This window comes from Acinonyx jubatus, chromosome B4, assembly GCF_027475565.1.
Source record: "Acinonyx jubatus isolate Ajub_Pintada_27869175 chromosome B4, VMU_Ajub_asm_v1.0, whole genome shotgun sequence".
Taxonomy (NCBI): Eukaryota; Metazoa; Chordata; class Mammalia; order Carnivora; family Felidae; genus Acinonyx; species Acinonyx jubatus.
The window spans coordinates 102,149,362-102,173,334 of NC_069387.1; the positions used below are offsets into that span (position 1 = coordinate 102,149,362).

The window sequence follows — 23,973 nt, forward strand, 5'->3', positions numbered from 1 at the left end:
AAAATTTAGTACAAGGACAATGAGTTGTAGGCTCTCCCACTTACTGTGTTATTGCATAGATGTAACAAACTTTGGGGAACATGTGATGTAAAAATGTTAAAATGCTTTCTTTGAGTATTTAGAGGATGTGCCACATTGAAATTTGGGATGTTTGTAGAGTCTGTAATGGATTGAGAAGGGAATTCACATGTAATTGTTCTCTAGCTCATGCCTGAGCTTTTCCATTCTTTAATACTAACAACTATGGCAATACAAAAGCAGTTAACTAATTATGGAACACTTACTGTGGCTCAGGCCCTGTGCTAAAACTATATATGTATTCTTTGACTCCTTCCAACACCTTATGAAATAGATATAATGCACTTTTATAGCTCTGTAAACAAAAGGACAGAGAGATTAAATGACTTGCCATATAGTGGTGGACTTAATTTTTCAACCAGTTGGGTCACACACTATGAAGTACAATTTCTGTAATGAGTTGTAACTGCGCTCTTTAACTTCTGTCTGGTTGTCCTGTGACTGTTTAGACATCAGGACCTAGAGGGTACAAAAGAATGAGAACTATGTTACAATTCTAAAAATTTTTAATCAGAGATGTAGTTTCCCTTTTTGTCCTGTGTCAATTGTGCTTCCATGTATCTTCCATTCTCTCATCTTAGAGGAATTGTAAATCTTCACCGCTTTCCCAGAATCAACTTTTACATGTGTTCTTGACTAAGTGTTGTTTTTTTCCCCCTAAAAATCACATCACCTTGAATCTTATTTCCCTTTAAGTAGTTTGGCAAAGAATAACTCAGTACTCATTTCCATCCACTATACATCCACTTGATAAGCTCACACTCCGCGGATACTTTACCAGCAATTTAACCAATCATACTAGGTAATAGAAGGGCAGGGATCAGGATTCAGTCACCTTTATATCCACAGTGGAATGCAGATAACCTTGTGGATATCAGTTGCTCTGATTTAAAAACTTTGCCATGTGCAGATGTACTTTCTTAATCTATCTTAAATTGGGGTTCCTATATAGATTGTAGGTAGATATTACCTGAATCATCCATCCTACCTGAACCCAAAATGACTTATGAATCTTCTTTCTATCAAGGCATCAAAGAGTTTGAAATTTTCTTTTTTTTTCCTCCAAATTTTTATTTAAATTCCAGTTAGTTAACATACAGTGTAATATTAGTTTCAGGAGTAGAATTTAGTGTTTCTTTACTTACATTTAACACCCAGTCCTCATCACAACAAGTGCCCTCCTTGATACCCATCACCCATTCAGCCCATCCCGTCACCCAGCTCTCCTCCAGCAACTCTCAGTTTGTCTTCTATAGTTAAAAGTCTCTTTTATGGTTTGCCTCCCTCTCCTTTTTTTTTTTTTTAATTTCCCCTTATGTTTTTGTTTTGTTTTGTTCCTTAAATTCCATATATGAGTGAAATCATATGGTATTTGTCTTTCTCTGCCTGACTTATTTCGCTTAGCATAATACTCTCTAACTCCATCCGTGTTATTGCAAATGGCTAGATTTCATTCCTTTTGATGGCTGAGTAATAGTCCATTGTATGTATATACCACCATTTTCCATTCATCAGTTGATGAACATTTGGACTTTTTCCATAATTTGGCTGTTGTTGATAATGCTGCTATAAGTCTAGCAATTGCTAGATTGTAGAGTAGTTTTAACTTTTTGAGGAACCTCCATTTGTTCTCTAGAGTGGGTACACCAGTTTGCATTCTTCATGGGTCTAAGTGCCATTATGAGGCAGTTGGCTTTCTTTGCTTCTCTTTAGCTCATTTATCTTTAAGTTGTAGTAGAGACTATTTTACAGTCAGCATGAGTTTCTAGTCATCGAGCCAAAAACACACATATTACATGGAAAGAAAATACTTTACTTATGTGGTACAGACCCAGTGCCCATGTGAGTAGGGACTGAAAAAGTCTCTCTGGAACATACCAGATTCCCAGTTTCAGATTTAATAGTTGGACCAATAACATATTACCATATTGTCAGTTATTAGTCATTTTGTAGTCAATAAGTTAACCAAATAAACCAAATTTTATTGATCAAATGAAAATTATTGCTTAAAAGTGATAAAAGACAAATACTGAATGGCCTCACTTATAGGTGGAATCTAAACAAAACAAAACAAAACAAAAACCTAAGCTCACAGATACAGAGAATAGATTGGTGGTTGCCAGAGTGGGGAGCGGAAGGGGGTTGGATGAAATGGGTGAAGGGGGTCAAAAGGTACAAACTTCCAGTTATAAAATAAATGTCATGGGGATATAGCATGATGACTATACTTAATAATACTGTATTGCATATTTGGAAATTATGAAGAGAGTAAACCTTAAAAGTCCTCATCACAAGAAGAAAGAAAAAAAAAGACAAAAATTTTGTGCGTGGTGATGGATGATAACTAGACTTATTGTGGTAATGATTTAGCAGTGTGTACAAATGTTGAATCATTATGTTGTATACCTGAAGCCTGTATAATGCTATATGTCAATTATACTTTAATTAAAAAAACAATAAAAAGTAAAAAAGTGATAGCAATGAGATAACCTAAAAATATTATATTTCTAGGACACATTTATGGTATTGCCATAAATAATGATACAAATCTTAATATTTTGTTATTTGGAGTAAAAGCTGAATATATTCTGTTAAGCACTTAAATTTTGAAAATATAAAACTGATTTTTATTAATTGTTTTATTTATTTTATTTTTTTTTAACATTTATTTATTTTTGAGACAGAGAGAGAGCATGAACAGGGGAGAGTCAGAGAAAGAGGGAGATACAGAATCTGAAACAGGCTCCAAGCTCTGAGCTGTCAGCACAGAGCCCGACGTGGGGCTCCAACCCACAGACTGCGAGATCATGACCTGAGCCGAACTCGGATGCTTAACCGACTGAGCCACCAGGCGCCCCTTTATTAGTGTTTTAAAATTCTGGGTCCTGACTGTTTAACACCTGCTACATGTGTCTACTAGAAACATTTCATTATTTTGCCTGAATATTTTAAGAGCTATTTGAAATGTGATTTGTAATTACATGATTAGTCGATCTAATTTGATGACATTTTCTCTTATCTAGGTTTAATTAACTTATAAAAAATTTAATTTTTAAATTTATAATCAGTAAAAAATATCTTTAATTAGGAAGATTTTCCTTTTTTTAATTACATATCTAGTTATTTCAAAGTCTGTATCTGATGGAAATAATAATACTCTTAAATCAGAATTGCTTAAATCCTAGAAGATGATTTTACTCTATATGTGTGTATTTGTATGAGTAAGTGTGCACACACGTGTGTGTGTGAGTTTGTGAGTGAGTGGTGAAGTGTTACAGAATACATAATATTTTATTACAGTAATGATAACAATGCATCGTTACCATAGTTATTTAATTTCTCAAGCACATACGTTCTGAAAGAAGAATTTAGGGAAGATTAAGTACCTTGTTCATGTTTACTTGGCATGCAGGTGGCAGATCTGGGATGAAAAACCAGATGTGTTAGACTTTGGAGTGTGTCAGCATCTCACTGTATCATAATTCCTCTCCAGTTAATCCTATTTTATGCTCATAATACCAGTGTTTCAGATTTAAAAACAAGCCAGGCACATATATACATATATACACACCTATGTGTTTGTGGTCCTACTATATTTATAAGAGTGGAGTATTTTTGGCTCTAGAATTTATTTATTCATTAACTCATTTGTTCATTCATTCTTTCTTTCTCTTGTTCATTCATTGAACATTTATTAAATGCCTTCTACAATCCAGGAGCTATTCCAGATACTGAATGAGATTCCAGATAGATTGTAACTTTGAAGGGCAATTTCATACATCAAAGGAAAAAAGTGTGTTTGTGTGCAATGAGATAGCTTTCATTTTCCTGTTTAAAAAGAGTAATTATGAGTGCTATGTACTATCTAGTTATAATTTTTGAAAATATGGGTAATAAAATTTGTTTTATTTGACAATTGACTCTACCCTGAATTACCTTTGACTGTTGAGGTGTGAATAGCTAGAGTATAGAACCTCACATTTTGGTCAACAGAAGCCATTTTCTAACTAATGAATCTTTTCATAGATAAGAGAATCAGCCATTTTAAATTTTATCCATTTGTACAATCTCTCATTTTCTGCTAGAGGTGCTAATACACAGGAAAGTGAGGAGAAGACAAGTAACAACAAAGAAAATAAAGGGAAATAATGGGCTTAGAACCAGCTAGACGATGAACTCTTGGATAATTGAGTAAACTGCACTGTATTCAAGTTTCATATTATGGAAATGTTAATGGAAAATGTTTTATTTATGAATATAATACATATGTAGATATTGGGGACATTGACAAGGATAAAGCAAAGATACAGTTTGTGATATTGTTCTCAGATTATTTTGAGGATAAGGCTAGGGAAAAAGGCATAATAAAAATTTTAAGTTATGTTCAATAGTATCTAGTCAAATTAGATGATCTTTGTAGATATGTCCATAGCATGCATGCTTGTATCTGAGTGTAAGGTTGTTTCGGTGACGAACGAAGGTGGGAAGTTGGATGGGACATAGTAGGGTTTAATTAAGAGAGCAGAGGTTTTATGATTACAAGGCCTAGGTTTGAGACCTAGGTTTGAATTGACATGGCCTCTTCAGTGACATTGCTTTATTAAAATAATTTTGATTAGGGGCACCTGTGTGGCTCAGTCAGTTGGGCGTCCGACTTTGACTCAGATCATGATTTTGTGGTCTGTGGGTTTGAGCCCCACATTGGGCTCTGTGCTGACAGCTCAGGGCCTGGAGCCTGCTTCAGATTCTGTTTCTCCCTCTCTCTCTGCCCCTCCCCTGCTGATGCTCTATTTCTGTCTCTCTCAAAAATAAATAAACATTAAAAAAAACTTGATTAAAATTTAGGTTTATGCTTTTTTTTCCCCATAAAGAAGCAATAGTTCTTTAAATTCTAATTGGGTAAACTCAGGAAAGCTGAAATAGATGGAAAATCGGCTGTATAGTTCAATATCTCAATACATTCTCAGTGTATATCTTGGCATATTTTGCATATTTTCCTTCAGCCTTTTTATTTCATTTAAAATTTTTATTTTGTAATGATTGTAGACTCACAAGAAGGTACAATAATAGTGCAAAGAGATTTGTTTGTGCCTCTCCCTCGGCCTTTCCTAGTGGTGATGTCTTACACAACTAGTATATTATCAAAACCAAAACTATTATATTATCAAAACCAAAATCTACATTGACACAGTACAATGAACTAAACTAATAAACTTTAATCAGATTCACCAGTGTTTGCAGGCACACATATTTATTGTGTATGTGTTTTGCTTTTTAAAACTCTATATGTCTGTAAGTCTGTTTGACACTCTAGGTCTCTATTTTTGTTCTTACAGAAAAATGGAATTATACTATCCATACTATTGACAGGTCTTTTTTCCACTGCAATAAGCTATTTTTTTCCATTCTTCTATTCTTCTATTCAGTGATTTTTAATGTTTGCAGAATGTTTTAACATATTGGATGAATGTTATTTATTTCACAATCCCTTCATGCTGAAATTTAGGTTGTTTCTCTTTATTGTTATTATAAACAGGCAGATATACTTACATCTTTGGATACAGCATTCTGAAGATTTCTCTCTCTGTCTCTGTCTTTCTCTGCTTCTTTCTTTCCTTTCTTCTTGCTGATGAATTCTTAGATTTCTAGATCAAAGAGATATTATACCCTTTCTAATATAGAGTCAAATTTTTTGTTCAAAAACATTAATACTGTGAATAAGGTATCACAACCTTCTTCCTTATGAAATATCTGAAGAATAAATAAAGATAATAATCTAGTGGACATCGAACACTGGGCTTTGTAAAATCTTAATGTTGTATCACATTTCCTTTAAATCTTTTTGTTTTAAGCAGGAAAACAAAATTGATGCCCCCTTTGTAGCTCTGCCAACTACACAATCTTTGTAGAAACAATCTCAGAATAATTTATGTAGCTCAGTGGGAAAAAAAAGCTCTTTTCAGACATTCTAAGATGACTGATTGTATTCCTCCTCTTTAATAAGAGCTTGTATTAAACATCTCTCTGTGGACATGAGCTAAGTGTTGTGCAGAATGAGTTAATGAACGTGGTGTCTGCGTTCTGGGAGCCTCAGCTGTAGAGGAGAGTTTCATCAGAACATTGTGGTGTGTAATTCTACATGAGTTATAGCCTTAAAGAGAAAGAAATGGATAGCTAAGATGAAAATGCAATGTGAAAATAGGAAAAAATATACAGTCCTAACGTTCTCATGGTTAGAGCACATTAGTTTCAATCCTTACCTATTTCTCGCCTCACTTCCTATTTCTCCTTAACCAGAGTAAAGTAACACCATATTAACAAATTAGCTTCCTTCTCCGCTGCGTGGTCCTGGGGCCACTATCTCTCTTCTCCTTTCCTCCCCTCTTCCCTTTTTTTTTTTTTTGTTCTTTCTTCATCACTTCATCATTGTTATCAGTATTAAATTCTGAGACCTCTTTTTCTTCTCTTCAACCAATACTGATTGACATTGGAGGTGTACCTTTTCTTCCGTCCCTTCCTGGTTCTCTGGATAGTTTTGAGGTTCCAGGGTTACCTTCTGGGGACCTTTTGAGCACCCTGATCTGTAAGTCTGGTTTTCTAGGAACCTGCCCCAGTTTGGAGTTTAGTTCCTTATGAGCTCATCATGGCTTGTTTCTTAGTTGGTTGATTGAGGACCTCTGCTCCTAAGAGTATGCTAAATACTGTCTTGAAGAGGGCAGAATGATGCAGTTTACTTTTCTTTAAAATGTTCTTTTAAATTTATATTCATTTATGATTATATTTAAATCTTAATAGATTTGTGCTTTGAAATTCAAATGTATTTCAATTGTATCTTTAACATTTGACCTTTAATATTAATTTAATTCATTATAATTTTCTCTTTTATTTTTTATATTAAACTGAATCCTATTTCTGTTTGCTTAAACCCTGTTTTTCCTGCATTTCCTCTAGAATAAAAATGAGGCAAACAAGGCAAAATGGTGTCTTTACTTTCAGCTTTGAATTTAACTGTCGGACATGACTCACAGTCTGTGGATCTTTAAAATCCTTCATTCATGCCTTTTCTCTTCATTGACAGTGTGGATCCAGTTCAGATAACAGGTATTGATTTCTTGAAAGTCTTTCTTTCTATTCTTTTTTCCTGTTGGCTGCATTTCTCACCTTTGGCAATTCACTCAGTTTTAATCCGAGATGATCTGGCAGAGATGCAGATGCCTGGGCTGTCCTTTCATGTTGAGATGGGACAGTCTGTGGCTAGGGCTGGTGGATGGGGCCAGGTTCTGCACACACGTACTCATGTATAAAGGATTGGTAGGGCTAAAGAATGTCGCTCTCTTTGTGTTAGGTTTTTCTGTTAAAATAATTGTCCTATAGAGAGATGTGCTTTCCAAGTACGTTTACAAAAACAATATCCCTAGTGGTTAAATTAACGTAAGGTTATTATGCTGCCCCAAGTAGGCAATTACCCAATTTGGAGGGTTTCCTGGAACAGTCAGTTGATACTGCTCAAGGCCAAGTATCTGTAATTTAGATGAGATGTCCCTGTGTGAAGAAAGCAATGTGATGCCCTCTTCAAAATGCTTAAAGCCTTGTCTGTTTGTGTGCAATAGTAGTCTTTGGAGCTTGTCATTGTTTTTACTGAGTGTTTACCTCATGAGACTCTTTTTCTTATTTTGTGTTAATGTGTCAGAAGAGTACTATTTCAATTCACGTTCATTCACACTTGCAGGCATTTACTTAAAAATAATTATTGAGCATTTGCTGTGTGCCATTAATGAGCTAGCATGTGGTCTCTGCGCACAGGAAACAGCTTCTCGTGAAGGTTCACGAATTACTCAAATAAGCAGACAGACATGTAAAATTGGAAACTCATCACATTTTCCTTAGAGGCAGAAAGCACTGGGCTATAGTCTGCCATGTGTTAGTTTTATAATTCTGGGGAGTTATTTGACCTCTCTGAGGCTCATTTCTCATCTATAACATGGGAATAACAGTGTCTTCCTCAAGGGATAGTGTGTGGATTAAATGATTTGATGCATATAAATTTCCAGATGCAGAACCTGGCATACTGGTGATTCCTTTTCATACTTCAAAACTGTTTCTTTTTCTTCTTATTCCAGGTCTCCCTTAAAGACAACATAAACTTGGCATCCAGAGATGGGGAAAAAAAACCCTCAATTTTCTTTGATGTCACTCTTCCCCTACTTCTAGTTCCTTTTTAATTTGTTTCTATAATAGTTCCTCTTACCCCAAGTTTTCATTACTTACTTTGCCTTTCTTGGCTAGTCAGTATAGATCCTAGCTGATTCCATTTCCTCCTTTGCCTCTCAAGACTGACCTGAAATCCATTTCTAAGCACAGCATTCTCCAGCTCTGAACCCTTTAATGGCCTGCCCTTCCTTAACTAGGCATTCCAGGCTTTTCAGATAAGGCTTACTCTCATCTTCGTTGCTTTAGTTCAGGTTATGCTCCACGCTAAACACACATCTCCTATTTCAGCGGCATTAATGCACTTTTAAAACAGAACCTGAACTTTGCCTACTTTTTGCACATGTTCCACTTGCCATTGGCATTAAAGAATCATATTTCCATTAATTTTCAATGCTGCCTCCCCTCAACTGCCTTCACTTTTCACCCTTTTAGATAAAAGCCAGTTGAAAGATTTGCACAAGCCCAAAGAGATGTCAGAGCATCCCCCTTCTCTTGATATCCTCACTTCTCAGCCACATTGTCTATACTCCAGGCTTTTCTCTCCCTTATACCCCTACATATCCTTTTCCCTTATACCCCTTATATCCACTGCAGGGAGCCTCAATCCTCATCACTGTATGCAAACTGCTGTCCCCAAGATCACCAGTACCTGTTTGTTCCTTAATTCAATGGATTGACTTGAAGTCCTACCTCATTTGATCTCCCTTCAGTATTTGACTCTGGGGACCACCTCTGCCTCCTCTAAATTCCCTACAAGTGCAGTGTCCAACAGGAAAGTTGGTAGCCACATGTGGCTATTTTAATTTAAGTTTAATTTGAATTAAGATTAAAATTCAGTCCTGCAGTAACATTAGCCAAGTGTGACTAACTGAGCACTTGAAAGGTTGGCTAGTGTGACTGAAGAACTAAATTTTGAATTGCATTTACTTTTAATTAATTAAAATTTAAATTTAGCCAGCTACCTGTGGCTATGCAATTGAACAGTGAAGGTACAGAAAACTTCCATCATCACAGAAATTTCTGTTGTACAAGCCTTCACTAGAGATAAGACTGGCAAAGTTTTTAACAGGTCAAATGGTAAGTATTTTTGGTTTTGCGGGTCAGATAGATTCTGTTGCAAGCACTCAATCTTGCTATTATCAAGCAAAAGCAGCCACAGAGAATACAGAAACAATGGAGTGTGGTTGTGTTTCAATAAAACTTTATTCACATAGATTGTGGGCCAGATTTGGCATGTGACTATAGTTTGCTGACTCCCCTTGAGCCCCAGTTTCTTTGATATGCATTCTTTTCATTCTCTTCCTCTTTTTCTCTAAAATTCTTTTTTCAGTCTTCTGTATTTCTCAAACCCTTCCCTCCCTTCCATCTCTATCACCACAACATTATTATTGCAAAAAAGTCTTGAAACAGTCGCCCTCCCCTTATGTCCTGCTTCAGCCCCAATCATACCCATTGCCACAAAACTGTGCTTTCATAACTTATCTAATCTAGTTTCCCCATTTGTAAATGTGTATAATGATAGTAATTGCCTAATAGGGTTATTGAAAGGAGTCAAGGAAATGTGTATGAAAGCATGTTTGTGGAGAGTGTAGAGTACTTTCGTATTAACTCCTCAGTGCAGAATAAGAGGTTGTGACTTGGAGCCTGACTGCTTGACATCCAGTCCAAGCCTGTAACACACCAGTGTGGACCTCGACTAGGCCACTTAACCTCTCCATACCTCAGTTTCCTCATCTGTAAGATGAAGACGATATTGGTGTCTACATTGAGTCATTATGAAAATTGAATGAATGTGTGTTAAATGTTCATAGTGTTGTCTTGGTATAGAGTAAGTGCTATGTTGTTGGGTTTTCTTTGTTTTGTTTTCCTGGTTTTATAGATGGAGGAAGAAATACCTAGGCATGTTAATTTGCCTGCAGGCCTGCAACTATTACATGACATGCCCGAGATTTGAGCTCTGGTCTTTTGACCTCAAGGCTCAGACCTTTATAACTAGACTACATTCCTTGCAACATCACCAGTTCCTAACCACATTCCCCTAGCCAGAATTAATCTCTTTTTTACTGTGCTTTCATCACACTTTGTTTCTACCTCTGCCAGGAAGTTGGCCACATTTTGCTTCTTATTATAGTTATTGTAAATCAGTATGCCTGTAAATCAGTATGTTCTGTAAATCAGAATGGTGGACGTGTTCCCAATTATATTTTTTGCCTTTTCTTAACAGTTTCAGGTCGAACCAACAACAAATTATTGTTAAATTTGTTGGCTAAAAAAAAAAAACATTTGAAGAGAAAATCATTATTTAAAAAAAGTTAATGTTTTTATTTATTTATCTTGAGCAGAGGAGGGACAGAGAGAGAGACACAGAATCTGAAGCAGGATCCAGGCTCTGAGCCATCAGCACAGAGTCCAATGTGGGGCTCTAACTCACAAATTGCAAGATCATGACCTGAGCCAAAGTCAGATGCTTAACTGACTGAGCCACCGAGGAGCGCTGAGGAAATAATTATTGATAGTTAATATTGGAGGTTATAATCTGCCAAAGTCTGCCTATAATATAATAAATTATTTCTTATAAATGTTACACATTCCTAATATAGATTTAGTATTTTAGTAGGTAGATAACCAAATATATCCATTACCCTCAAATTCTTTTCAGTATGTTATCCTTAGATTTATTTAACTTTTGAAAAAGAACTTGAATTTTTTTTTCTGAAATTGTGCCAAAATAAAAACCCAAATAGGAGATCATCAAGGAAGGACATTGTAATATGATCCAGGAAAAGGAGCTCATATCAGAAGGTAAATTATATGTTGGACTTTCCAGTTATTTAGTAGAAAATGTATGTCCAGTACAGAAATCACTAGCTGGGACTACAGAGAGGGTTGCAACATTGCAACTACCAAATATACTCATGTTAATAACTATTTCATGCAGATTGAAATATGGCAGTTTGTGAAAGAGTTTCATAGTCCACGCTATTGAAAGTACAATAAGTTTTGTTCTTGAAATAGGAGGGAGTGGTGAAATTGAGAGGAACATTTTAGTCTTTAGTTCTTCTAAAGAAGAAGTCAAATTCAAACAAGCTTCCCTCCGAAGAACTGAGTCAAAGTTTTTATTCTGGATGTAAACTAGCAGGGTTAATGAGGAAAAGGCAAGGGAAAATAGAAAATTATGCATAAGAAGAAGCCTCAAAAGAATTTCAAGAGCTTTCTTCTTTTTTTAGACATTTATTTATTTTTGAGAGACAGAGAGAGAGTGAGTGGGGGAGAGGGCAGAGAGAGAGAGAATTCCAAACAGACTCTGTGCTGTCATTGCAGAGCTCAGTGCAGGGCTTGATCCCACGACCCTGGGATCATGGCCTGAGCCAAAATCAAGAGTCTGATACTTAACCAACTGAGCCACCCAGGCGCCCCAAGAGCTTTCTTCTTAAAGGAGCTCCTTCTGAAGCCTCTCAGCTCCACCTCTCTGAGCTCAGACACAGATGATGGTGCACCTTGGCTTCTTTTCAGGGACATCTAACAATTCTATAGTGACTACATAATTATACCAGCTGAGATTACACTCATTTCTTTTGCCCTGGAATGTATCCCTCTGCCTCTAAAATTGTAAAACATGACAATTTTAAAGTTTGTTTGAATTTACCAAAATGGATGGGTCTGGGGACTTTTCTCTCAGTCGGAATAGACTAGGCTGTGCTGCAGGAGTAAACAGCTTTCAAATAACCCTAGTTTAAAATAGCCCAGGTGTATCTCACTCATGTAAATGTATCTTTGATTACGCAGCAAATTTGTTTCATATCATCCGTGTTCACTCAAGAATACAGGTTGGGGACACCTGGGTGGCTCAGTCAGTTGAGCATCTGGCTCTTGATTTCAGCCCAGGACATGATCTCATGGTTCGTGAGTTCAAACCCTAAATTGGGCTGTGTGCTGACAGCATGGAGATGGCTTGGGATTCCCTCTTTCTTTTCCTCTGTGCCCCTCCCTCTCTCTCCCTCTCTTTTTCTCTCTCTCTCTCTCAAAATAAATACATAAACTTAAAAAAATACAGATCGACAGTGCTGTCACCATTTGGAATGTCACTGGTCCTTGTGACACAGAGAAGGAAATGTGGAAAACACACACTGAATCTTAAAGACTTCTTGCATTATTTCTGTAGCCACATCATGGGCCACAGCAAACTTTGTGGCCGTGCCTCATTTCTAGTGCAGTGTTACAAGCGCCTGGAATGAGGGCAACCAAAATCACAGTGGGCAGCAAGCAAGAATGATGAACACAGATTTATAGTAGATCTGTCTATGCGATTTGAAGGTTCTGTCTAGCCATTCTTAGTATTACTATATATCTGCTTGAGGTTGATTCTGGTGAGAAAAATAAATAAAAAGGAAAAGCAAAAATTTGATGGCCCGTTTTAGTTTTTTAAAACTGAGTTTAGATGTTGTCATAAGTATAAGAAATACTCCTTTTTACCAGAAGAAAATTGAAAAGAGATGTTCTAATTAATTAATTAATTAAATTATTTTTTTTCATTAGTGGCAGTTATAATGATATGGAGTTGATGATTTGGTCAATCCAAGAGCCAAGCAATCTTCTATTAAAATTTATATTTTTATTAAAATATATTTAATACATAAAAGAATATTGGTAAAAATCAAATCACACAGAAGTATTTATTACAGAAAAATATAGACTATTTTCTGTATTGCACCTCAATTTTTCTTTTACCCAACTTTACCTCTCTTGTACATTTTTCTAGACTCTTTCTTGTGCTTTTATTTTTTATTTTTTTTAAAATTTTTTATGTTTATTTATTTTTGAGAGAGAGACAGACAGACAGCTAGTGGGAGAGGGGCTGAGAGAGAGAGGGAGACACAGAACTCCAAGCAGGCTCCAGGCTCTGAGCTCTCAGCACAGAGCCTGATGTGGGGCTTGAGCCCCTGATCCGTGAGCTCATGACCTGAGCTAAAGTCGGATGCTTAATCAACTGAGTCATCCAGGCGCCCCACCTTCTTGTGCTTTTCTACAAGCACAGAGATAAACATACAGGCAACTTGCTTTGGCTGAGTTAACACTACTGTGTATTGTATCTTTGTATCAATCCAATGGGGAGAAATGGAATATTATTATTGTTTTAATGTTCATTTTCCTGATTGTCAGTGAAGCTGAGCATCATCTTTTTTTGCTTATTGACCATTATCATTTTTTTCCTCTATGGATGGTGTGCTGAGATTCTTTACCTACTGGGTTTTTAATTTTTTCTGTATTGATTTTTAGGTACACTTTAGATATTGTTGAAGTTAAAAATATGCCTTTCCCCTTGTTATTTATGTTGACAATATGCCTTTCCCGCATCTCAGCTTTATGCTGTCTTCTTTTTCATATATATGTTCATACACACCTACATGAACACCTACACACACACACACACACACACACACACACACACTCACTCACTCACTCACTCATCTGAGTGGCCAAGTTCAGGTAGCTAAGTGGAGTTCATCTCAGAATCCAGGTAAGGATCTTAGTTCATGTGTCAGTAAATGTAGATTTTGGTTACTTAAATCCTTCTTACTGTGATTGAGAGAAAAGAGGGGATTTCCAGGTGGCAATGGTATGTGGGGTTCCTAGGCCTCCTGGAAATTATATAGAACCTTGTTCTTGTCCTACTCCTAGATCATTCACGCAGAAACTTGTTTCAGAAAGTTAGCCTCTGGGCTGGTGCAAGTTTGTGCGACATGTATGTAGGTGTGGCTTATGTGTTAATACATCCAAACATTTATGGCCTGTTTTTTATTCCTGCTTGCCTCTGATCTTGGAAATAGTTCAGAGTTCTATTGAGAGCCTTTTAATGAGCCTTTTAATTACCTGCTTGGGGTTTATAGTTTCCCCATAAATGTATTCTATAGTATGGTTACATAATTTTTCTACACATTATTTTCTTTCTTTAATCTAATAGTATCTAAGAATCTTTCCATGTCAGGAGTCCACTCGCATCCTCCCTGTTTGGCATGACTTCTGGGTTTAGCAGTCATTCTGCTTCTGTTTGCTTCATGTAGTCCCCCAATTTGCCACTGCTGTGATCTTGTGGTCACTCCATTTCTAGTGGTTCCACTGCTGCTATCAATTTCATTTCAGTTTTATATTTTTTTCTGTTTTTCGAGTGAGCTGTGGGGTGCATTCAGATTTCTTTCAATTTTCTGCAGAAGGAATTCAGGGCAGAGATGGGGTAGAATAGAATATGAGGTTTTTTCCTTTCTTTCTTCAACAGAACTTAAAGCTGACTGAGTTTAAAGAGAGAACTATTCACAAGACTCTACTGACAGAACATTCCAGTAGTTATAGCTAGAAACTACATAGCCTTGACAGAGACTCTGATATATATATATATATATATATATATATATATATATATATATATATGTGTGTGTGTGTGTGTGTGTATGTATGCATAATACATATGGGAAGAATGAAGCATCATAAAAAAATGAGGACAGTAAGCATTAGTCAAACATTGATGCTTGTAAAATTGACTAAGGATAAATAAATATAATTGTACTATCATTTAATATCAACACACACATACACACACAGACGTCATGTGATACATCTATGTGTAGATGTCTCTTATGTGATTTGAAGGTTCTTTGTAGCCAGAACTTTTGAATATGTGTGTATACACACACACACGTATATTATGTACATGTGCATAATATGTATACATGCACAGTTGTCCTACAATACATATGTATAATATATTCTGTATAACATGTATTACCTACAAGTTTTATACATGTATGAATATTTATTGGCTCATATCAAAGATCAATATAAAAACTGAAACCAGAAGAGAGTAGTATGAAGTTTCTTAGACAAAGAAATTGTAAAGGAAAATGATGAGTATTTGACTATATGCAAATTTCAGATAGTTTTAAAATGTTTATTTATTTTGAGAGAGATGGAGGGAGGGAGGGGTAGAGAGAGAGAGAGAGAGAGAGAGTGAGAGAATTCCAAGCAGACCCTGCACTGTCAACGCAGAATCTGACATGGGGTTTGATGGCATGAACCATGAGATCATGACCTGAGCCAAAATCAACAGTAGGACACTTCACCAACTGACCCACCCAGGCACCCTAACAAATTTAAAATATTTTTATATCAGGAAATGGCATGAATTAAAATTAGTGAATAAATTGAGAAAATAATTTGTAATAGTGTCAGACTTAAGTCTAATGTTCTGTATAAAGTGCTTTTAAAACTTGGTAAGACATTATACTTAATACCAGTAACCAGAGAAACTAAAATTGAAACTATTTTTCAATTCTCAAATTGAAGAAGATTGAGAATAATCTGTATTTGGAGGAGTGTGATAAAATGGAATTTCAGGTAATGTTGATTGTAATATAAATTGATTCAATATTTCCAGAAGGAATTTAATTATTTGATGTATGTGTTTGATTGTAGGAATGACATTTGCCTGCAAATGTAATAAAAAAACAATGTAACCAATATTTCTTTGTAAGAAACATCATTTCAGGATCATTTAAAATAATGACAATATTATGAAAGGCAATTTGCAACAATACAGAGTTAACTTTATTATTGAATAGCCATTGAATGTAATATGATGCCATCATTAAATGTGTGTTGTTGTTTTTTTTTTAAATTTTCAGGCTCTTGGGAAAAGCTCATAATGCAATCTTAAACATAGAGGCAAAATATTTACATATATAAAAAATAAGAGAAAATACTCTAAAATTATTTTCTCAGTTGTCTAGAGGGGGGCATCAGTTATTTTAATAATCTGGGGAGGCAAACCCTTTGGAACCTACTCATGAATTTACAAGGGACAATGAGGAGCTATCACATAGAAGGCTTTCAGTTGACCTTTACTGAAATGATTTGAGTTAAAATGAAATAAGAATCTTGTCATAGTGGAATAATCAAATCTTTGAGCCGGAAGGCCCCTTGCAGGTCACTTGGTCCAGTCAACCACAGTAAACCAATCTTTAATTGAGCCAGTTTATAGTGGTATATGCACTAACTCTTACCACCTCTGGAGCCGTGCCAATTTGTCATCTCCTGCGGCAGTTCTTGTTTAACACTGTTTGCAGGCCCTTCCCTCTGAATTTCCTTTCTGCCCTCCTAAAGGGAGCCCTTAAAATTTTCAAAACTTCTGTAAGGGTATCCTTCAAAAAGAAACCCTAGGGTATAGTAACCTATATACTAAACTGGTACGTATTTCCCCTGCTCTTAGCCAGTGTCATGGAAGCCTAGTGGGATCCTGAACTTTTACCCTAGTCCGGCAGTAATGAGATACCCCTCACGCCCACCAGTGTCGAAAGAGGCCATTAGGGGAACAGGGACTAACACATCTGTACCTGGGAGTAATGAGACGTCCCTCTCCTCCATTGACACAGTGTTAGAGGAGGTCTGGAATTTAAATAGAATCTTTAAATAAGCTCCACCGTCTCAGTAAGATGCCCACGATGTCCAGGATACAACCCTAAATCACTCGCTGAAACTGAGATGACACAGAGATTGGAACACTCTGATAAGGACTTTAAAGCAGCCATCATGAAAATGCTTCAACAAATAATTATAAACATACACAAAATATATTTTTTAAAAGCCTTAATAGGGGCGCCTGGGTGGCTCAGTCGGTTGAGCGTCCGACTTCGGCCCGGGTCATGATCTCGGGGTCCGTGGGTTCGAGCCCTGCGACGGGCTCTGTGCTGACAGCTCAGAGCCTGGAGCCTGTTTCGGATTCTGTGTCTCCCTCTTTCTCTGACCCTCCCCTGTTCATGCTCTCTCTCTCTCTGTCTCAAAAATAAATAAAATGTTAAAAAAAATTAAAAAAAAGCCTCAATAAAAGAAAGCTTCAGCAAAGAAATTAAAGATATAAAAAAGAACCAAGTGGAAATTTTAGAGCTGAAAAATACATTTACCAAAATAAAAATTCTCTGAATTGGCTCAATAGCAGAATGGAGACCACAGAGGAAAGAATCTGTGAACTTGATAGTAAATAAATAATTGATAAATGAGTGAATTAATATGATGTGAATAATGATACACGTCTAGATGCCTAAAGATTTGGGTTACAAGTGTGGCATTCTTGAATTTCTTGCCAAATGTCCTGGGAATTACTCTTTTTAAGTCTCTGCTCTCTCAACTTTAAAATGAGTTAGTAAAAACTACCTTGGCTACTCTAGCTGGATTCTAAATCCAATGTTTCTTGAACACCTGCTAATATTTTTATTCATTGATTTATCAAATATATACTGCATCCAAATACAGAAGAGCTTCTGTAGTAGATCCTAGTGATGAAGTTTTGGGGTGATGGTGGGGTGATCTGGAGCCAACAGCCAAGAAAGAATTCTTGAAGAAGTCTTTGATGCAAAAGGTGATGTTATTAAAGCATGGGGATAGGACACTTGGGCAGAAGAGCAGCTCTCTACCCTCAGGTTGGGAGACGGGGGGTCAGGGATAGAGTAAGTCTCTAAGGAATTTTGGAAGCAAGATTTCCAAGACCTTGAGGGGCTAGCTGTTGGTAGCGAAATACCATTTATTACTGTTTAGTAAAACCTCAGTCATGAGACCCTTCAGATGCATATTGGGGGGGCATAATCTTGGAGTACGATTGCCAGCATATGTCTTGGGGGCAGTTGAGATAAAGCAAGTAGACTTACAGGATCTTCAAGGTTGGGATAATGTTAAACCAAGATTCTCTTTTGCTCCTAAAAGTGTCATCATCCAGGCAGCTGGGCTTCTAGAAGGAGGTCACTCTGCCAGTTTCAAGGACTTGTCAATGGGCTGTAGGCAGGAAGGGAATTTAATTTTTCATTTGCCTTAGTTTCCCACATTCCCATGGCAAGCATTTAAAACACCTTTCCTTTGTTCTTGAGTAGCCAGGAGTGTCTGAGGAATATCACACATTCCACTTGGTGGGGAGGTTGCTGTTAGCCTGTGTTTTGCCCTCAGCTTGTCCCACACTCCGACATCACTAGGACTATAAGGAGAATAAGGCATTTTCTCTGCTGTAAGGTAGATTACAGTATAATGAGGGAAATATATCAGTAGGTAGACCAATTGTTAATACAATGTGGTAAGTACTATGGTAGAGATGTGTGCATAGGGCTTTGGAACTGCTTGGGGGAGGTAAAGGTGGAGTAAAGGTAAAGGTAAAGGTGGAGAACAGTCACAGAAAGAATCCGCAGCTGAGCGGATTCAGGAAATATAGATTTTATAATTCATTAGAGCTGGAGTGTGGGAAGTTGGATGAGGAGAAATAAAGCTGAGATGAATGGTCTTTGCATGCCATCTAAAGATACATAGTTTTTATTCTGAACTTCATGCAACAGTAGTAAATGACTTTGAGCACCAAATAGTTGGTATGAGAACATTTATGAGGAAAAACATTCTTTAAAAACTTTTTTTTTTAATTTGAGTATTGTTGACACACAATTTACATTAGTTTCAGGTGTACGGCATAGTGATTCAATTTATACGTTATACTATGCTCACTCACTACATGTGGAACTACCTTCTGTCGTTGTAAAATGCTATTGTATCATTACCTACATTGCCTAGGCTGCGCTTTTCATCTTTGTGACTTCATTACATAACTGGAAGCCTGTATCTCCCACTCCCTTTCACACATCCCCCACCTCCTTCCCTCTGGCAACCATCAGTTTGTTCTCTATATTTATAGGTCTGATTCTCCTTTTTGTTTGTTTATTCATTTGTTTTGTTTTTTAGATTCTGCATTTGAGTGAAATCATGAAATTTGTCTTTCTCAGTTTGACTTATTGAGGAAAAACATTCTAATAGCATAGAGAGATGACTTGAGAGGATAGGGTAAGGCCTGGGGCAGGAGGATTAATTAGGAGGCAGTAATTCTAACCCAGGTTGTGAATGAGAGAACTGAGTATTTACAGAGACTAATGTAATGTTACATATACCCAACTGAATGTAGAGAATGAGGGGTCAAATCTGACTGTGGGGTTTCTAATTCAGGTCCTTGGATGCAAGGTGGTTCCTTGAAATATGGAAAACAGGAGAAGGGGAGGGTTTGCATTTGGCATGGGGCTACGGGTTGAGATAGGGTGAAAATGGCTATTGTTTTGGACATGTTATTCTTTCCAAATAGATGTTGTTGGGGAGGAAATCCTGTATCCTTTGTCATTCTTTTGGCTGATCTATTAATTAAATTGACATAAAGTGAAATTAATAGGAGAAAAATTAATTTTGGATGTATGGGAGTCTCACACAGACATGAGAGGTTTGAAGAGAGTCAGACTGTTGAGGTTTATATGCCATCCTGAGCTAAGGAGAAGGGGGTAGGGGCCTAGAGTTTCAAAGGGAAGGAAGACAGTTCACAGGAAGATGGGAGGAGCAAGCGTTTGGTAAACAAACGTTTGCCATGCCATGCAAAGGCCACGGGATACAGAGAGGAATTGAACAAACTGCCAAGTACTCTCCACTCCCCACTCCACCCCTACCATGCCCAGCCCATACTCTTTGTACTTATCTTCAGTGATAAGCCTTTCCTTGGACTAGGCCCTCTATCTAAATTCTTAGAGACAATAAAGAGGGGAGGTTAAAAAGTCTTCCTGAGTCTTGGTACTTGATTGTCTTCTACCCAAAATAACCTACATTCCAAAGTAGCATGTTTTGGGGAGGTTCATTCTGGACTCCCTTCAATGTCCAGCAGACTGTTGGCTATAAGAGTATGGAGTTCAGAAAAGAGGCCAGGGCTGGAGCTGAGAATGGAAGTTAAAGCCATATGAGTATTAAGATCACCCAGGGAGTATATACAGAGTGAGCCAAGGGATGGATATGGAACCTTATCCATCAAAGATCTGGCAGAGATCTGTCAAAGATCTGTCAAAGATCTGGCAGAGGAAGTAGACTCCGTGAAAGATATTGAGAAGGAAGAAGACGTAGGAGAATAGTCAGCAAATGATAAAGTGAATCCTTCATCAATCTTTGGCATTGAGAGGGCCTCTTTATTGTGCAATGTCATGAGTGTAATTAACTGTTGAGCACAGAGTGGTAGAGTAGAAGTTGTAGATAAAGAGAAGGACAATAATAACAACATCAAGAAGTATTCTAGCAAGCCAATATTCCATGTGTCCGAAACGTGTTCTTTTCAGAAACAAAAACAAAAACAATACAAATAAATATTCTTGTGGGAAAATTCCATAAAACATCTTTTCTTCTTTCTGATACAAAACATTGAGCAAACTATCTTTTTTCTTGGCATGTTAGCTAATTAAAGCCACAATTATGCTGCATGTCAAATCATCATACCAAATGTCCAAATCATAACATATTCGGCAGTTATTTCCACGTATCTCTAGGTTGTCATGGGGTCAGATGACAGGAAACGTTGCTCCTAGACATGTATCTGACTGGGCTACACTTCCTGCTTCTTGGGCTCTCCTCCACCTGCAAATATTTGCTTTGGATACTAGGCCGAGGAGGCAGCAGTCACAGACACCCGGAGGCTCTTCTGGAGAAAGTAGAGGTGAAGGAGGCTCTTCTGGAGAAAGTAGAGGTGAAGGAGAGCAGGCACAGGTGCCTTCACGCCTCTGCTTGACTTATGTCAGCTCTTTGGCCAAAGCACAGTCACCTGCATGAGCCCCAAACAAGGGAAGTATTCTCCACTCGTGGAGGGGGGGCAAGGGGAAGAGACGGTATTTTTGAACAAACACTGAATCTTTCACACTTGGTGATTCAGAATCTTTACATTAACTGCTCCTTGTGCTATGCTGTCAGGTAGTCATATTCGGGTTATTGAAGTATATAGGGTCATTTGACCCTGAGTAAGTGATCCCTCCTCCTGTTGCGTTCTCTATGTGTTATTTCTTAATGCTGCCACTGTATCTATAGCTGCTTTTAATTCACTGCCTCATTTCACATAGGGCTTTTTGGGTGAAGACCTGAAGGTGATGTTCTGCTATCTGACAGGACTTTTTCTTCTTGCTTCAATGTTTTTTTTTTCCTGTTATTTTGCATTGTTATGATATTTGTTAGCCTGATGTTGGGACAAATAGACCATTACTGTCCTTATATGCTTTGGTTTAATCCCCTCCTCCTAGAGAAGGGGCAAATGCAAAACTTTTTCTTTTGGAAAAAAAATGAGCTATATTTTTCAAAACGTTATCTCCATCCATCTACATGATGTCTGTGTTTTCAGAGGAAGGCGTTGATAAATTGGGAGATGAAGAGTACGAAATTGCAAAAGTTTTTGAAAAAATTAATTAAAATGTTATATGCATGTCCATACTTTATTCAAATTATGGAGCATTTCAAACGTGCAGAATAGAGCTTATCCATTTGGGCAATTGGAGGCATCCCACTTAATTGAAACAAATATGTGTGTGTGTGTGTGTGTGTGTGTGTGTGTGTGTGTGTGTGTGTAGCTCTTTTAAAGGAGAATTGAATTTTCCAGTAAGCTGGTCTGTTTACAGCAGTTACCCAAACTCAGTCATACGTCTGCCATTTGTTCTCTCAGCCTAACGCTTCTGTGGGCTGCGCTGTACTTACATACAATTCATTTCATCCATTTCACGTAGATTATTTTGGTGTCTATACTGTCGTTCCGTCCTAAGCAATAAAATCTACAAAGCTGTCGCCTTGAAGTGTGAGGTATATTTTTTTTCTAGTGCACATAAAAGCAAACACATATGAAAACAAAGATGTCACTTCTTTACCGTCTTAAATGTCTACTTTCTAGATATTACCTGGCATTGCATGTGTGCCACGGGAAGCACTAATTTAAGGGCAGCGCTGCCAAACTAGAAATATACAACCTAGTTAAGCAACAGTATATTTTGGAAAGGATTATTAACCTTTACCTTCCAATTTTTCAGGTTTGTGGAAGGAATGCTTAACATTTGTTACAATGCCGTTGATCGTCATATTGAAAATGGTCAAGGAGATAAGATTGCTATCATCTATGACAGTCCTGTTACTGATACTAAGGCAACTATTACCTACAAAGAAGTTCTGGAGCAGGTAATATCATACACTTTCTGTATATGCTGTTTGGAAATGCTATCGAAATTACTTAAAATGCATTCATATTGTTCAAACTTTAATTCACTTAATTCACTGACGTGTTACTTTGCTTTTCTTTTGATGCACATTGGAAAAAATAGAGGTATGTTAACTAATTGAGTTTTTATCCCTTATATTTATATGTTATTGTACTGGAGAATACTCATTTTACAGGGAGAGGTGAGCAAGACTCTAAGAATATGTTCAAATCCTCTCCTGGCCTCTGCTTCCACCCATGTTGCCATCCTGTCAGCCTGGCTCCTCTCAGCTCTTGTACCAGTGCAGCAGCCTCTCCCAACCTCCCGATGACCAGCCTCCTCTCACGTTAGATCACCACCTAGTGTGACACCAGAGTTTTCTCCCTAAGGAACAACTAGTTAAAAATGTTTTCTTTAAAAATTACTGTTACTTAGGGGTGCCTGGGTGGCTCAGTCTGTTAAGCGTCCAACTCTTGATTTCAGCTCAAGTCATGATCTCAAGGTTGGTGGGATCGAGTCCCGTGTTGGGCTCTGCGCTGATATAGTGGAGCCTGCTTGTGATTCTCTCTCTCCCTCTGTCTCTCTCTCAAAATAAGTAAATAAACATTTAAAAAAATTACTACTACTTAGTATAATCTAGACTCCTGTGATGTAGAAGACATTTGGAATCTGATCACAGCAATTCTGCAAGCTTTATTTCCAGATATTCTTTGCCATAAACACAACTCTTCTTCACCCTGGGGATCCTGTCTTGCCCTTAGGCACTCCTGGCCCTTTACAGGTCTTTTTACATACTGTGCCTTTCCCTTATTTGTTCCTTTTTGTTGTTCTTTCCCATCTGTTTAGTTCTTGGGTGAATTATAATACTGACAGATGAATTATGAGACTCACTCTTTTCTTTCTCTTCCTTCCTTCCTTCCTTCCTTCCTTCCTTCCTTCCTTCCTTCCTTCCTTCCTTCCTTCCTTCCTTCTTTTTTGAGAGAGAGAGAGAGCACACATGCACAAGCAGTGGAGGGGCAGAGAGAGAGAGAGGGAGACACAGAATATGAAACAGGCTCCAGACCCCGAGCTGTCAGCATAGAGCCCGACATGGGGCTCGAACTCAGGAACCCTGAGATCATGACCTAAGCCAAAGTCGGTCGCTCAACCAACTAAGCTACCCAGATACCCCATGAGATTTTCTTTGAACATTAGGGTGGAAATGAGGTTTCACAAGTAATTGTAAAAGGATTTGGGTATTGTGGACTATGTAACACATATTCTGTGGGACATTTACTTATATTGATTTAAAGGGAGATAATAGTATAGGGCAGGGTTTCTCAACCTTGACACTGTTGACATTTTTAAAGCAGAGAATTCTTTGCTGTGGGGTGCTGGTATGTACATTGTATGATGTTTAGCAGCATTCCTGGTCTTTAACCATTAGATGCCAATAGCACCCCTCCAGCAGTTGTGATGACCAAAATGTCTCCAAACCTTGCTAAATGTCCCCTGGGTGGCAAAATGGTTACTAGTTGAGAACTACTGATTGGGCAAAGTGTGTCACAGTAGGGTTTGGAAGCATTTGCTTTTAAGTTAGGGCTTGTGGAAACACATTCTCTTCTTTTGCTTTTTAAACCTATTTGGTGTTTGTGCTGGA

The 23,973-nt window shown here is 37.4% G+C and overlaps 1 protein-coding gene across 1 annotated transcript in view; it reads left to right on the forward strand.

Moving 5' to 3' along the window:
- The window catches only part of ACSS3 (acyl-CoA synthetase short chain family member 3), a 152,094-nt gene that overhangs the window by 12,042 nt on the left and 116,079 nt on the right, over nucleotides 1–23,973 (forward strand). Inside the window, exon 2 of the mRNA XM_015063671.3 lies at nucleotides 22,170–22,314. Coding sequence (XP_014919157.2) covers nucleotides 22,170–22,314 — 145 coding nt within the window. The remainder of the gene's footprint in view (nucleotides 1–22,169; nucleotides 22,315–23,973) is intronic.